Source organism: Saccoglossus kowalevskii, chromosome 6, assembly GCF_978046115.1.
Source record: "Saccoglossus kowalevskii chromosome 6, keSacKowa6.1, whole genome shotgun sequence".
In the NCBI taxonomy this organism is placed as follows: domain Eukaryota; kingdom Metazoa; phylum Hemichordata; class Enteropneusta; family Harrimaniidae; genus Saccoglossus; species Saccoglossus kowalevskii.
The window spans coordinates 28,531,544-28,549,254 of NC_140646.1; the positions used below are offsets into that span (position 1 = coordinate 28,531,544).

General features: G+C 37.2%; 1 protein-coding gene across 6 annotated transcripts in view; it reads left to right on the forward strand.

Annotated features, from left to right (window-relative positions):
* Positions 1-17,711, forward strand: part of LOC100366417 (uncharacterized) — a 156,192-nt gene that overhangs the window by 126,463 nt on the left and 12,018 nt on the right. For 4 of the 6 annotated variants that reach the window (XM_085500310.1, XM_085500312.1, XM_085500313.1 and 1 more), the window contains 23 exons: positions 61-186; positions 386-511; positions 1,531-1,656; positions 1,952-2,080; positions 2,860-2,985; positions 3,082-3,207; positions 3,409-3,537; positions 3,879-4,001; positions 4,261-4,380; positions 4,828-4,950; positions 5,330-5,452; positions 5,588-5,710; positions 5,812-5,928; positions 6,721-6,843; positions 7,132-7,251; positions 7,404-7,526; positions 14,505-14,627; positions 14,772-14,888; positions 15,024-15,146; positions 15,282-15,404; positions 15,998-16,114; positions 17,179-17,301; positions 17,518-17,640. In XM_085500310.1, coding sequence (XP_085356436.1) covers positions 61-186; positions 386-511; positions 1,531-1,656; positions 1,952-2,080; positions 2,860-2,985; positions 3,082-3,207; positions 3,409-3,537; positions 3,879-4,001; positions 4,261-4,380; positions 4,828-4,950; positions 5,330-5,452; positions 5,588-5,710; positions 5,812-5,928; positions 6,721-6,843; positions 7,132-7,251; positions 7,404-7,526; positions 14,505-14,627; positions 14,772-14,888; positions 15,024-15,146; positions 15,282-15,404; positions 15,998-16,114; positions 17,179-17,301; positions 17,518-17,640 — 2,832 coding nt within the window. The remainder of the gene's footprint in view (positions 1-60; positions 187-385; positions 512-1,530; positions 1,657-1,951; positions 2,081-2,859; positions 2,986-3,081; positions 3,208-3,408; positions 3,538-3,878; positions 4,002-4,260; positions 4,381-4,827; positions 4,951-5,329; positions 5,453-5,587; positions 5,711-5,811; positions 5,929-6,720; positions 6,844-7,131; positions 7,252-7,403; positions 7,527-14,504; positions 14,628-14,771; positions 14,889-15,023; positions 15,147-15,281; positions 15,405-15,997; positions 16,115-17,178; positions 17,302-17,517; positions 17,641-17,711) is intronic. The other 2 variants (XM_085500314.1, XM_085500315.1) reach the window with 2 other exon arrangements.

A 17,711-nucleotide genomic window follows, 5' to 3' on the forward strand; every position in this document is an offset into this window, starting at 1 on the left:
TTGGTAAATAATTTGATGAGCTAATGCTCACAATAGTTTCACTTTATTTTGTTTTTACAGAGATTCAAAGTCAGTGTAATCCTAATCCTTGTCTCAATGGTGGAGCATGTGTTGTTACTCCCAATTCATGTTCATCATATACCTGTACTTGTAGTGGTTGTTTCACTGGTAGCCACTGTGAAATACGTAAGTACTACAAATTCTAATGCTCTAGCTACGAAGTTATAATATCATAAAGTTGAAACATCATAAAGTTGAAACATGCAGATATATGCAAGCACATCTTACCTATTAAGGAAACATTTTCTCAAACAACTAAGCAACAAAAGTAAAGCCATTGACCATTAATACATTACTTTCACTGTAATTTATTTGTTAATTTTAGCAACAAGTTCAGCATGTTCAACTAACCCATGTCAGAATGGAGGGACTTGTACTGCAGTTGCAGGAAACTGTGAAGCTTATACTTGTACATGTCAATCATGCTATCATGGTGGTCAGTGCCAGTTCTGTGAGTCACTAATTGTTTTTTTTTTACTTTCATATCATATAGTTCAGGTATAAAGGTACCATATTTTCTATATTAGTAATGTAAATGTATTTTAGGGAAGAGTAGGAAATCAAACGGGCGGTTCACCGCGGTAATCACCGCGGTACACCGGGGAGAGCCGCGGACTGCTTATAATTAGGGGTCTCTACCGCGGTGGCCACCAATACCGGTTGCAACCGCGGTCGTAGGTAGGAAAGGTGTGAAATACGTACTTAACAGTTTCCTTTGTGATTCCATGAGTCTTTGTTTCAAATAGCTGTTTTTAAATCGAGCAGGTTACGAGCATCGCTGGCATGGAAATACTAAGCATATAGTAATATTATCGGCCCACGTATTTTATTAATATAAAAATCCATAAGTCCAATGCTGTATACGAATTGTTGTTGCGTGAAACAATGTTGTATTTTATGCATGTATTTATCACCAATTCCAAGAGTAAAAGTCGTAACTTTCGAAGGTACGAGTATATTGACTCGTCCATACATTTTACTTACGTTTGTTACACTTGAATAAAGTCTACCACATGAAAAGAATGTTATTTACGAAAAGACTGTTATTGTTCAAGGCAGCTGTCTCCCATTTACATCTTATCATTTTGCTCCACTCAGATCATCTTATATATACAGTATCATGTGAATACCCTGAAAGGCCTGTTCATATAATGAGTATGATATTTGGCTGATGCATCCAGTACTCTGTTACCTATTAGCCAAATTTTTGATCTCTGGCTAAACAGATTCTGTTTTGGCTAAATATATTACTGTATTACTGGTACTCCTATGGTAGAATTAGATTTTCCTGACAAGATGTTCACTTGGTGCTCAATTTGATTAAAATATTTTTCAACCTAAATTTTAAATTGGGTCCTGTGTACTGCAGTATCCACATAATAATGTAATGTTAACTATTAGCATGTAGTCATTGTATATGATCACCAAATATTTACCTTGCTGTTTAAATTTTTTGTATGCTCATGACAGTTGTTGCTAATCAGTGTAATCCAAACCTGTGTCAAAATGGTGGAGTGTGCGTTGCAATCCCTGGTTCTTGTTCATTATTTCAATGTCAGTGTAGTGGTTGTTACTCAGGCCAGTATTGTGAAAGCAGTAAGTATTGTATTTTGTTTATTCAATAGCTTGAAATAGATTTTAAGTGAAAAATGATTTATAAAAACAGGTCATAAAGGTCTGTGTTTCAGATATTATGAGATTTTATTACATGGCAAAAAACACATCATCATTGTATCGCTAACAGTCATTCATTTAGGTGGGGGCCACTATAAGGCAATGTGGAACATCTGTACAGTTAGTTAGTTAGTTAGTTAGTGTTACCTCGTGTAATATTGTATTAAACATACTGTATTAATGTATTTTTTTCAACTCTTTAATGTTTCTACTAAAGGTACCCAACACATGTGTGATATCAGTAATCCGTGTATGAATGGTGGTACCTGTATGCCAGATCAATCACATTGCCAGAGTTATACATGTGCTTGTCCGTCATGCTACTCTGGTTACAACTGTAATTACTGTAAGTATGATCCAAGGATAATCACTAGAATAGATACTGGACTGTATGACAGTATATGGTACATATGTTTCATATTTCGTGAAAATATTTCCATGTTGATCCAAAATTCACATATACATGTATATATCACAAGGGGGTGGTTCTCAAATTGATAGCATTTGCGCACTCATCGTTTGTGGGCTTGCACATATCGCGTCACCTGGGGTCAACATACCAACTGCCATCATTTTAAAACTAACTCGTACTAGCTTATGAAAAGTTGCACACTATTCTGTCTAAGCAAGAATAACGAGCATGCAAATTATCTTTGGTTATAGCGTAATATTTTCAAATTTTTTGCAGGTATTTTGGGAGTTAAAAAAATTAGTTGCGGTCATATTTTACTCTGTGAAACACACACGTATCATCTCTATTTCAGTCCATTTTCTCTAAAAAATCATCTTTTTCAACTGAAAATCCATGTTTCTCAGCTGTCTTAACTAGTTCTTCTTAGCATCCACACTCACTCAGCTATCATTAAAAAACTGTTTAAAGTACGCCACTGACTTCTTCTGGGCTGCATGTCAACCTGTGCTCTTTTGACTTTTATATTTTTGTCCTATCCTTGCCCGGGAATCAGGAATTGAATGTTTTGAAATTTGCCAAGGTAACATTTAAATTATTGGCCACATCATCAAAAGTGTTGGATGAACTTCATACTGCTTCATTTATTTTCACACTGAGTCTTGTACATTATAATATCAAATATTACATGTGCATTTTCAACTTATTTTTTATAGTATTACAATCACAATGCAATACACAACCATGTCAGAATGGTGGCATCTGTACTCCAACTGTTGGATCATGCACAGATTTCACTTGTGAGTGTGATGGATGTTATATTGGCCAATACTGTCAAACATGTAAGTGTTCATATAATTATCTTTTTTATTCCTGGTTTATGACTCTTTATGTTAGGTTTATTAAATTATTTTGTTCTTCTGTTTTGTGCCAAACAGTGAGTGTATCCGCATGTTCTCCTAACCCATGTATGAATGGTGGTACTTGTAATCGAATTGGAAGTTCCTGTACTGAGTATGCTTGCAGCTGTACATCTTGCTATCAGGGTAGCAATTGTCAAATACGTAAGTGTTATAAGATGAAATATTTTCATGCACAAGCTAATTTATCTATATAACCATTGGATATTGAACTGTATGCATGTATGATTTGGTATGTGGTATATGTATTGTGAAAAAATTGCCACCCTTATATAATGAGACTATATATATTACACTTTTGTCATAATTTATTTTTATTATACTGTTACATTGCCTTCTTGATAGCTATTGCAAATCCCTGTGCTAATTCACCCTGTCAAAATGGTGGCCAGTGCACACAAGTACCAGGATCCTGTACCGATTACACATGCACATGTTTGTCATCATGCTACTCTGGATTCAACTGTGAAATAGGTATGTATTAGTCAATCTTCTTATTGGTTTATCTTGCTCTGTCATATTTGTAGAAAATATTTCTGTATCAGCTAAATGGCTTTTGAAAGATAAAAACCACCTGGGTGAAGCCAGGAACAAAGTTATCTTGCAGCCTATTCTAATTAACTGGGTGCACTAATGTGCTGTGGATATCAGATGTTAGTTACCACAGAAGAGGATTAACCCCTCCAATAACATTACACATAGCTCACCAGGCCTGTCATCCAAACAAAGCTTGAATCAAACAGGATGTACATACTTTTAAATAGATCAGATTCCTTATTTTTACCTGAATCATTTTTCTCTGACTTTCTCATTAGCTCTTTCAAATCCATGTGACAATTCTCCATGTTTAAATGGTGGTGTATGCAATGTTAACACAGACTGTTTATCCTTTACCTGTTCATGTCAATCTGGTTACACTGGAAATTTCTGTCAGAACAGTGAGTATATATTTATTTCATTTTTTCTATTCTGTCAAATATTTTTTTCTAACTGTTTATCAAAATTGAATCTCTGTAAATGAAGTTGTATAAATTTATAATTACCTGCATAAATATAGACATGTACATACAATGAAAAATACAATAAGATTTACCGGTATAGTCATTTCCATAATTTGTCATCCTTTTATCCCCATTAAACATGAGAACTTTATATTTAATTCAATTAACTATGCAACATGTAATATTAAATTTTTAGTTGTCCAAGAAAATCGATGTGCTCCCAATCCTTGTCAGAATGGTGGTACATGCTTTGACTATGGTACTGGTTATTACTGTCAGTGCCCAAATTGCTATACTGGAACTTACTGTCAAACAGGTGAGTCTTTGTGTGAATCTAATCTGTTATAAATTTTGAAAAAGACATTGTATAAGGCACTAAATGATGTAATGCTTTAATGTATGTGGAACAAAAATCGTTTCTTTTATAGGGTTTTTGTAAGATACCGATACTATAAATAGGGACAAGATGGCTACCGCATTTAGTATGCTAATCCGAACCAAGCCACTCACATCATGGTGGGAGCTCCAGGAAATGTGCCATTTACGGTGTTTAGAGATCAAGCTGTGATTCCAAATATATTTCTATGGGGCATGAATATGTACGCTAGCGATTACATGCATCTGGTTGGGCTTTTGATGTATAAAAGTTGTTGTTTTCGCTCGAAACGTGCCGTGACAAGTAAAAATCATGCGTTTAAAATGGCGGCTAATTTATGTGATATGCCTGTTAATCACACATTACATTTTTTTTCTGTTTCTGCAGCTTTGGCCAGCCCATGTCAAGTTAATCCATGTTTGAATAATGGATTGTGTACAGTTTTAACTGGATGCATCTCATATAGCTGCACATGTCAATCTGGATATACCGGCAATAATTGTCAGATATGTGAGTCATCATTACATTTTTTCATTCTTTGTTTGTGTGTATTTTGCATAGCTGACTGATTACAGCTAGTTCAACATATGATAATAACAAAAGCAGGAAAACAATAAATACGGTAGTACCCATCATTTGTATTGCATATTGTGTGGATTTAATGACCGCTTATTGTCAGCTATCTCTACATCACTAAACATTAATGCCCAAACATATTCACTTTCAATAAATTTTTCTACAAAAATGTTCTCAATCTTTAGTTTTGAAAAGTTGACAATAAAATAGGTAGAACTGTCAATTGGACTAATACTTATTGACTTTGGTCTGTTGAAAATGTATGAATAAAAATGTTTTGAGTTATAGTATTGAATACTTATTCTTTCAATAGCAATAACATCAAATCCATGTGACAATTTCCCATGTCAGAATGGTGGAACATGCTATAACTTGGGATCAGGTTCATACAGCTGTCAATGTGCAAGTGGATGGACTGGTAATCAGTGTCAAACATGTAAGTATATGATAAACCTGTGATGTTTCAGTTTTATTGAATAAAATATTTTTCTAAAGTGATGTGTATACATACATTAGTACACTATTACTTTCTTGAGTAATAAAATTGATTCAAATTATTTTCTTTTTACAGTTGTAACTACCAATGCATGTGACAATTTCCCATGTCAGAATGGTGGAACATGCTATAACTTGGGATCGGGTTCATACAGTTGTCAATGTGCAAGTGGATGGACTGGTAATCAATGCCAAACAAGTAAGTATGATATCAAACCATTTTTTCTGTTATACATGAATATATAAAAAAAAACATGATAGATAATACATTCACTATACTATAACATTTTGCAATTTCAGGTGCAGGAAATCTTTGTGCTCCCAATCCTTGTCAGAATGGTGGTACATGCAATGACTATGGTACTGGTTATTTCTGTCAGTGCCCAAATTGCTATTCTGGAACTTACTGTCAAACAGGTGAGACAAGAGCAATGTAATTTGTAAGTTAAAGTGAGACTCCTCACAACTACACATCTGCTTATTCTACTATTCTATTATTATAATTTTTTTTTCTAGTTTGTTTTAACTACATCATATGCACTACACACTATACACATTACAAAACATAAACATAGCTCATGGTAGTAATTATAGTACTTTATCACAGACAACCATTAACTATGACCAAGCATGCTACATAATTTTGACAATTGTTTGAATATACTAGCTTGTCAGTAAATGCGTAACTGAACTGTACTTGCACAGTTTAATATGACAACAGTGTTGCTTTAACATTCATGTTTAAGTTGTTCTTTAAGTTTTTCTGATAACAGAAACCAGTTTTAACAGTTTGATTCTAAAAAAACAATTGCTTTGTACAGTTGAATTTTTTATAACTGGTTGAATATACATTATTTTTATTTCATTTATTCATTTGGCCAATAAAAGCAAATTTTGACCAAAATCTGGATGTAATAGTTGTCCAATATATATAATTATATCTTTATATGTCAAATTAAGTCAAAATACCATTTTTGATCCGCCAATGTATTATTTATAGTACATATATGTCTTGTAAAACTACTCTCCAAGAAGATGGGACTATGTTTGTGCAGCATAAAAAAGCCTTTTTGAAATGGTTGTGTTTTGACATTTACTGCCATCAAAATAAATTCCAATTTTATATGAATGCTCTAGTAGTCTTGATCAAAGGAAGACCTCTAAGTTTAGATCACAAACTTTAATTGATGTTTCTTTCTCTGGTTATAGCTATGGTCAATCCATGTCAAGTCAATCCATGTTTAAATAATGGAGTTTGTACAGTTTTAGCACAATGTGCATCATACAGCTGCACATGTCAACCTGGATTTTCTGGATACAACTGTCAGACAAGTAAGTCAATATTACAGCTTAAGAAATACCTTGTTATCCCCTATCGTGTTTGTAATTTCCATTCAGGAGAATTTCATATATTATGTGTGGACAAGTGTGTGGCATATTGTGGAAATCTCAAGGTATCCATTTGTGAACATTTGAATTTAAATGTTTTTGTATGTCTAAATATCTGGCTTACATCAGCTCACTGTGGAAATGAAGTTTAAAATTCATATTAAATATTTATGTCTCTCTGTGGATGCTTTTGCATTGTATATTTAATACTGTTGAACATTTTTTTCATAGTTACTACCAATGCATGTGACAATTTCCCATGTCAGAATGGTGGAACATGCTATAACTTGGGATCGGGTTCATACAGCTGTCAATGTGCAAGTGGATGGACTGGTAATCAGTGTCAAACATGTAAGTATATGATAAACCTGTGATGTTTCAGTTGATTGAATAACATTTCTTTAAAATATTTGTGTAAAGTGATTATTTGAATATATGTATACATTAATGTACTTGTACTCTTTTGGGTAATGAAATTGATTCAAACTGTATTCCTTTTACAGTTGTAACTACCAATGCATGTGATAATACCCCATGTCTTAATGGTGGAACATGCATAAACTTGGGATCGGGCTTATACAGTTGTCAATGTGCAAGTGGATGGACTGGTAATCAGTGTCAAACATGTAAGTATTAATAATGATTAACCTATGACACTTCAGTTGATTGAATGAAATTTCTTTAAAATATTTGTGTAAAGTGATTATTGGTTTGGACAAAGTCCAAAACGGAAGCTTATAGTTTAATCTCCATTTGTGTGTGAACGATCTGGATCTGCAACTCGAACACCCGTGACCAATTCTCTTCAAACCTCGCACAATCTTGAAAGTTTATTTGATACATATGCTTATGCATTGATTTTGTGATTCGGTCAAAGATGGCTGATTGGTGGCCATTTTCATTTTAAAATACACTGAAATCAGGTATTTTAACATGTCTGGAACCAGACTTCGAGGATGTGTTGGCTTATTACTTCAAAAGAAAGATTAACTATCATGGGTAGTTGATGCGCATCACAGTGATTTGTAAATTTAACCCAAAATGGCTGAATTGTAGCCATTTTGTCTTTGACGTGCAGGAATATTTTTTCCACGCTTTGAGCAATTCACTTCAAACTTTATACAATGTTTATTACAGAGTATTGCATACTAACCCCTTTGGTTAATGAAATTTTAATTTCATAAACAAATGGGATAATTGCCAATTATCATATATACTGGTTAAATAAAATCGAAATAACAGTGGATAGCTCCCGTAGGGGGCGTCCTTCCCCTGTCATCTGATTTGCATACTTCCATTTTTAACCACGAGATTGATTCACGGTTGAAATTTGGGCTTGCCAAAATATTATTGTTTTTGCGGTGGAAATACATTGTTACCACCCATCAACACAGCCACCGAACTATTAGTGTGTCAGGAAGCTCTTGTGGACATCAAGAACTTCGTACTTAGTCACCTTGAGTAAAAAATTGTAGTTTTAGTAACGAAACTCAAAAGCCCGCCTTCAGTTTCAAGATGGCGGAAAATATGGATACCGGAGAGTTGAACACCATTCATCCCAGCACTTCAGATTCAAACACTTTCGGACGAAAGTGTGAAGAGTGCCATATATCGATGCTCACTTACGATGATCACCGTATTTGCATTCCATGTGACAGAAAATGTAATGGGCACATCAACGGCGGAAAAGAAATAATCCTACACAACAGTGGTGCGAGAAAATGTTGAAGACGCACTAGCTGAGGCAGGCGTGATTTTTTCTACTGAAGATACTACAAGCAACGCGGGGGAGGCCGGCTCGTCGAAAACCACAACAGCGAGTGATACCGACAAGGAGGACCCCGAATTCAAAATCCACTCCGATGCTATCACGAAAAGTGCGGTTATGGTCAAGAAAATCTTACCTCTACCGATTCCACCGATGGCGGACGCCCCACGTTTCTCGATCGGTTTGTCTACACTGCCGAAAAAGGACACTTTTGCGACTTCAGCAATGCTACCATGGTCTCCCCGACTGACACAGGGCGCTGCTATAACACAACGCGTGATCGGAGGAGACAAATGGGATCGTGAAGTTACCGAAAAAACCGCTACAGCCACCAAGGACGACTTTTTGGGGACTAACCGGGACGATTGGAGCAGACGCTACCAAAAAGTTATACCGCCCGCTGATGAGTGGAAAACACCGGTCGGTACCGACGCCAGCCTGCACGAACGACCTCTCGGCATACAACCACCAGAACTGGAGCCATGCGTCCGGGAAATGGTCGCCGAAGGAAGTATAACGAAACATTCACTCGGCAAACCACAAGTTTACATCCCGTATTGCCTGTCCCAGTCAACGCTATGTAGATTGGAAAACAACGTTTGGGACACTTCTCTTGCATTAAGCCATAGAGAATTTTTCACTACTACTACACAAATTCAGTTAGCGAAATTCAAAACAGGCAACATCACCAAGGATGAACTGTTTAGCACATTAGAGCCGCTGTTGGTCGCTACTAACGTCGTCGACGCTGACATAATACAGAGTCATCTCCAGTTACGAGCGACTATTCAACACTCTCGCCGTGCAGCAGTTTGGTCCGCTATGCTAAAGACAGCCGCCAACGCTGAAATCAAGAACGAATTGGCGACGATCGATTTCAGAGGGACCAAATTATTCGACGGAAAACTCAGCGCTGTGAATTCTAAGTTGGATGAGAAAGCAGCGGCAAAAGTTAACCGTGTGATGATCGAAGGCGCCTTTAAAGCCAAGCAAGCCGCTAATAACAAGCAGAGCATCGCGACCAAGGCGAAGCCAGTTAACCAAGCTACTACGGGTCAGCCCAAGGGAAGCGCAAAGGCAAACCCGAATCAGGCAAAAGGAAAAAGTGGAGACCAGCAGCGACAGAATAAACAATTCTCGAAACAGACTGGTAACACTAAAAAGTCTTCCTGACTATACGTCAGCAAATATGGTAATGTATCAAAACAAGGTGCGATTAAACATGTCAAATATTACTCAAGTCTCCGAGTATTTTTGTCACACAAATCAAACCACAGATCCCCTTACACATATACCACTTGCATTAAACGATTCGGTTCAGTGCCCAGGTCGGCGGGAACCAAGTCGTGCAAAACATCGTGCATTAAGCGATTTTGTTCAGTGCCCAGGATGGCGGGAACTCAATCGTGCACAACAAAAACACAGTCGGCCGCACCTCAGGTCGGTGGGCGATCGTATAAACAAACAACCGGCCGAATGCGTGGACCTAGGGAGAATGACGCATCGACCGGTGAAAAAACAGAAACCCGCAAGGCAGAGTCCCTACTCCCCTCCAGGTGGGAAAAAAAGGGGGGGGGAAGGACGTTAAACGGGGATATAACGCCGCATTCACTCCAGGGGGAAATGGAGAAATCGGCGATGTCAATGTATACCGCCACAAGCGACCGAGGGTTTGTGAGTCCCTCGACGCCGGTGGCACTGCGTCTGCAGAAATGTATTCCCCGGTGGAAAGAAACGTTCCGTATGTGATATCGATAATAACACACGGGTATCGAATACCGTTGATAAAAGAACCGAAATGCGAAAAAAGAACATGTATTTCGGGGAAACCGGGCTCTACTCAGTCAACAATACTGAAAGAAAGCGTGGAAATACTACTCGAAAAAAAGGTAAGTCAGCGGGTACAAAACCCGAAAAATTCTTTCATCTCAAGGTTATTTCCCGTCAAGAAATCCAACGGTGGGTACAGGCTGGTGCTGGATTTAAAGGAGTTGAACAAAATTGTGAAGAAAGAAACGTTCAAAATGTTAACTCCGGCACTAGTGAGAGCGTCAATTCAAAAAGGGGACTGGATGACGTCCCTCGACTTGACCGACGCTTACCTGCACATACCAATACACACAGAAAGCAGGCGCTTGTTACGATTCGTGGTGAACGGTGTAACGTATCAGTACACCGTCCTACCTTTCGGCCTGACGTCAGCCCCACTTCTGTTTACAAAAGTTCTACGCACAGTGGTGGCGTTACTGCACAAGAACGCAGCAGACGTCAACCCCTACTTAGACGACTGGTTGATAAAAAGTCAAAATCGGAACCTGATTTGTCAATCAACCGAGCGGACTGTCAGTCTACTGCTAAAGCTAGGTTTTCTGATAAATATGGAAAAATCAGAATTAATACCGACGCAGAAAATAGTCTTTCTGGGCATGGAACTGGATGCGGAGAAAGGCATGATCCGACCAGCCCAGCACAGAATCGACAATGTACAAAAAATGATACAATCATGTCTAAAACAAAAACAACAAGCCACACTACGCCAGGTAATGCGACTAGTGGGGATGTTAACTTCGATGAGGGGCTTAGTACCGAGAGCGGCACTACAGTCCAGACCGATCCAACGCCTAGTGTTAGACGCACAGTTAAAAATGCGACTATCAAAGGACGGGATAAAATACGAAAAACCGGTACTGTTCACACCGGCCTTTCTGGAATCACTTCCGTGGTGGGGCAACCTCAAGAACCTCACGGCGGGGATTCCCATGGACAAGGCGAAACCGACAGTAACGTTGGTGACGAACGCATTCATGACGGGCTGGGGAGGGCACTGCATGGACGGGATTGCACACGGTCAGTGGAACGAAAAACAAAGGAAATTTCACATAAACCGGCTGGAAATGCTAGCGGTGCAGTTCTCCCTGCAATCCTTCAAAAAAGCGGTAAAAAACCGGACCGTGTTAATAAGATCCGACAATCAGACTGTAGTAGCTTACCTCAACAAGGATGGGGGAACGAAATCACAGTCGTTAAACGACCATGCTGTAGCAGTGCTAAAGTGGTGTGCACAAAACAAAGTCGAGCTGATGTGCAAACATATACCGGGAGTCCAAAACGGCGTAGCGGACTCGCTATCCCGGGGGAAACCCTACGACGACACAGAATGGGAGCTGTCACAGACTGCAGTGTAAACCTAGTGTTCGACATGTGGGGGGAACCCCAGGTAGATCTGTTTGCAACACCGGAAAACAAAAAACGTCCCGTTTTTGTGACGCGTTATCCGGACAAACAGTCACTGACGTGGGACGCACTTCAGATGGAGTGGGGCGGAATGTTCAGTTACGCATTCCCACCATTTCCATTGATCCACCGAACGTTACAAAAACTGGAACAATCGGAGAACTCGCACATGATTCTAGTGGCACCGAACTGGCCGTCTCAGACTTGGTTTCCGTTACTGCTATCTCTGCTAACGGACCATCCGAGAAGCCTGCCACAAGAAATCACGTTGACACAACCCGGCGGTTATATACCAACCAACCCGGAGCTGTACCAACTTCACGTGTGGAAACTATCCAGCAATTTAGAATTGCGCAAGGGTTTTCAAGCCAAGTGTCGCAAACAACGACGGCCGGGCTTAAGGATTCCTCAAATGGATTGTATCAATACCACTGGGAAAAATTTCGTAATTGGTGTCTTGCAGGGGATATACATCCACTCTATCCCTCTTTGCCCCAAGTAGCAGAGTTTTTTTCTTATTTGATCAACGAAAAAAAAGTTGAAACCGGGGACAGTAGAAAACTATAAATCGGCGATCAACTCTGTACTCAAACTAAGCCTAGGCAAAAACATTTCGGATGACCCGACAATCTCCGATCTGTTCAAGGGCTTTATTACACAGGCGGGCCCCATTGAGAGGTACAAAGCACCTGCATGGAGCTTGTCAGTAGTCCTTGAAGCGCTACGACAATTCCCATACGAACCGAAGGAATTGGCGTCACTACAGGACTGGACGAAAAAGACTGTTTTTCTGCTAGCACTCGCTTCAGGGAGGCGAGTTAGCGAAATACACGCTCTGTCATTTGAAGACAATTTTACGGTGTTTTATCCCGATAAAGCGATTTTAATGACATCAGTAAAATTCAGAGGAAAAAATCAGAAACTGCACGAGACGGCGACTCCGATCGTTATCCCGGCACTGAGCAATATTTCTAATGAAAAACAAGACAGAATTCTTTGTCCGGTACGTGCGCGAGCTTATTATAAGAAACGTACTTCCGGGGTCAGAAGGGGTCAAAGGTCGATGTTCGTTTGTTACCAAAAAGGTAAACAAAGCTCAGCGGCGTCGAAATTCACGTTAGCGAGATGGGTAAAAGAGACAGTTTACCACGCTTATAGTGATAAGTATTTGAGCACAGAGGCAGGCAAAGTCACTGCCAAGATGCATGACTTAAGAGGCATAGGTAATACATTGGCATTTGCTAGCGGAGCTTCTTTAGCCTAGGTGCTAGCAGCCGGGTCCTGGAAAACTAGCAACACTTTTCTCTCTTATTACCTGAAAGACCTAGCGGCCGAGTCACAGGGCCTACACTCGTTAGGCTACCTAGTGACAGGCCAAGTTGTAACGAAACAATAGGGCATGTAACTTCCCGCAACTGCAAGAATTATTCAGTAAGCGGGAGTTATACAGTTAGGGGAATGGAATTTTTTCAATTCCATAATCAGGTGGGGTAGTATTTATCTGCCAAGAGATATTCTCTGGTAATCTGTCCCATTTGTTTATGAAATTAAAATTTCATTAACCAAAGGGGTTAGTATGCAATACTCTGTAATAAACTTTTAAAACTAGCGCCGAAGGCGCATATTAGTTTTTATGTTTATATAAGAGATTGCATACTTACCTTCCCACCCAAAACCACCCCAGATAAATAGCTACGAATCAATATCGTGGTCAAAAAGATCTGGAAGTATGCAAATCAGATGACAGGGGAAGGACGCCCCCTACGGGAGCTATCCACTGTTATTTCGATTTTATTTAACCAGTATATATGATAATTGGCAATTATCCCCATTTGTTTATGAAATTAAAATTTCATTAACCAAAGGTAAGTATGCAATCTCTTATATAAACATAAAAACTAATATGCGCCTTCGGCGCTAGTTTTAAAAAATTGTGTCATCCACCCAAATGCTTCAGACTGCTGACAATATTTGTTGTTAAAAAATGTCTGGAACCAGATCTTGGGCATATGTTATCCAATTCCTAAAATTGGTGAAAGGAGTAACCATTCCTGGAGGTTGATGTATGTCACTTTTGATTTGTAAAGTCTACTCAAGATGATTGACTCAATCCGGCAACCACGTCACTCAAGTACTGCATCATCATATCATCATTCTTGGAACTATAAAATAGCAATGTAAAAAATGTTTACTATGCACAGGACAAGGAGCTAAATTAACCTTAAATGTGCATAGTTTTGAAATTGAACACAAATAAAGTATGTGAATTGGTCATTTTATGAGTCGCAATGATTACAAACAGGAATCTTTATACTAATAATCTGTGCTATGCTGTTGGCATTTGTTTTTTTTTGCTATACATGTGTTATCATTCATTGTCTCATGCCTAACACGTATATTTTCCATAGTGAAAAACACCACAAGATTTTCACTTTTCTATTTTATTCTAATTCACACACCAAAACTACTCATTTTATAACAAACAGAATTTTATACGCATACATTTGTCTTTAACATTAACTATGCAACAGGGGCTGTGAATTGCAAAATGCTTCTTCTCTTTTGGGTAATAAAATTGATTCAATCAATATTCTTTTCATAGTTGTAACCACCAATCCATGTAACAATTCCCCATGTCAGAATGGTGGAACATGCTATAACTTGGGATCGGGTTCATACAGTTGTCAGTGTGCAAGTGGATGGACTGGTAATCAGTGTCAAACATGTAAGTATAGACATGCATGAATTGTACATTTTTGTAATCCTGAATCGATGTAGTACCATTTTATTAACACGTCATATATATATGTAAATGTATGTATTTTGTTAGTAATAATGTTGAACAATAATATTCATTTTGTGGTTGTAGCTACCAATCCATGTGATAATTTCCCATGTCAGAATGGTGGAACATGCTATAACTTAGGATCGGGTTCATACAGTTGTCAATGTGCAAGTGGATGGACTGGTAATCAGTGTCAAACATGTAAGTATAGACATGCATGAATTGTACATTTTTGTAATCCTGAATCAATTTAGTACCATTTTATTAACACGTCATATATATGTAAATGTATGTATTTTGTTAGTAATAATGTTGAACAAAATATTCCTTTTGTAGTTGTAACCACCAATCCATGTAACAATTCCCCATGTCAGAATGGTGGAACATGCTATAACCTAGGATCGGGTTCATACAGTTGTCAATGTGCAAGTGGATGGACTGGTAATCAGTGTCAAACATGTAAGTATAGACATGCATGAATTGTACATTTTTGTAATCCTGAATCGATGTAGTACCATTTTATTAACACATCATATATATGTAAATGTATGTATTTTGTTAGTAATAATATTGAACAAAATATTCCTTTTGTAGTTGTAACCACCAATCCATGTAACAATTCCCCATGTCAGAATGGTGGAACATGCTATAACTTAGGATCGGGTTCATACAGTTGTCAATGTGCAAGTGGATGGACTGGTAATCAGTGTCAAACATGCAAGTTTTATTTATTTATTTAACACTTTATTTAAAGAGGGTAGGCCAATATACAATAAAGTAATTTTCATTGGGCCCTCTGTAGGGACAAAAAATACAATATACATATTATAGGCTTGAGCCATTTACAACAAATTTTTCACTCAGATAAATTTTGTAGGTTTTCTTAAAAATGCCTAAAGAGGCTGAATTTCTGATATGGAATGGCAAGTTATTCCATAGGGTTACCCCTCTATACTGAAACGTCCTCTGACCCATGGATGTTTTCCATTTAGTAATGCGTAAATTATTTTTAAGAGAGGAACGTGTACTATACTTGTGGGTTTGGGAGATAGGACTGAACATTTCACTTATATATAAAGGCGCCAAGCCATTGGTTGCCATATACATTACGATACCTAGAAAATATGAAATTCTGTAATCGATAGGCAAGATACTATGTTTTTTGAACAGTTCGAACGACATGCATGAATTGTACATTTTTGTAATCCTGAATCGATGTAGTACCATTTTATTAACACATCATATATATGTAAATGTATGTATTTTGTTAGTAATAATGTTGAAAAATAATATTCATTTTGTAATTGTAGCTACCAATCCATGTGACAATTTCCCATGTCAGAATGGTGGAACATGCTATAACTTAGGATCGGGTTCATACAGCTGTCAATGTGCAAGTGGATGGACTGGTAATCAGTGTCAAACATGTAAGTATATAGACATGAATGTACAATTTTGTAATCTTGAATCCATATACCTGTATTTCCACTGATATCTCAAGTACTAAACATCACATTTCAATAAAACTTGGTACATAGATGTCATAGGACACTGCACAAACCTGATAGTTTTTAGGGTAATATGAGTACATATTAATTACCTAATTTGCATAATTAATTAATTTTCAGCTTTTGATATTTCAAGTAGTAATCATCACATTTCAATGCAATTTGGTACATGGATGTCATAGGACACTGCACAGACCTGATAGGTTTTAGGGTAATATCAGTATATATTAATTACCTAATTTGCATAATTAATTAATTTTCAGCTTTTGATATTTTAAGTAGTAATCATCACATTGCAATGTCACTTGGTACATAGATGTCATAGGACACTGCACAGACCCGATAGTTTTTAGGGTAATATCAGTACATATTAATTACCTAATTTGCATAATTATCTAATTTTCAGCTTTAGATATATCAAGTAGTAATCATCATATTTCAATGAGACTTGCTACATAGATCTTCTAGGATTATGCAGACACCTGATTAGTTTTAATTGGATAATAATTACTTAATTTGCATAATGTTCAACTGATATATAAAGAACCATGAATTGGATTTTAATGAAACTTTTAAAGAGAACTATGCAGAAACCCAATTAGTTTTTGGTAAATATTTATGCTTATTAAACACCTAATTAACATAATTAATTAAAACTGATATCTCTATTATTGATCATCACATTTGAATAAAATTTGGTACATAAATGCTCTAGGACAATATACAGGCCTGATTAATTTTGGGTTAAAATTTGTTCATATTAATTCTCTAATCAGCATAATAATTCATAATTTTTTTGTTCTGTTCTGTTCATATTAGTTACCTGATTTACATAATTAGTTTTCAGCTTTTCCATCAATATCTCATGTACAAGTAATTTTTAATTATTTTTTAATGCGTCTTCAATACTCTCAGCACACGGGAGTTCTTTCTAAGCTTTCTTTGATTGAGTAATAATATTGAACAAAATATTCCTTTTGTAGTTGTAACCACCAATCCATGTAACAATTCCCCATGTCAGAATGGTGGAACATGCTATAACTTGGGAGGGGGTTCATACAGCTGTCAATGTGCAAGTGGATGGACTGGTAATCAGTGTCAAACATGTAAGTATAAAGACATGCATGTACAATTTTGTAATCTTGAATCGATCTACTGATATTTCCTTTTTATTGACATGTCAGTTGACCTAATGAAATGGCTTCAAGAATAATGTTTTTAGTAAGAATGATTATTCTGACATTTATATATATATATATATATATAAATGCTTGACATGTTTTTTTTGAGTAATAATGTTGAACAAAATATTCTTTTTTTAGTTGTAGCTACCAATCCATGTGACAATTCCCCATGTCTGAATGGTGGAACATGCTATAACTTGGGAGGGGGTTCATACAGCTGTCAGTGTGCAAGTGGATGGACTGGTAATCAGTGTCAAACATGTAAGTATATAAACATGCATGTACAATTTCATAATCTTGAATCCATATACCTGTATTTCCTTTTCATTGAT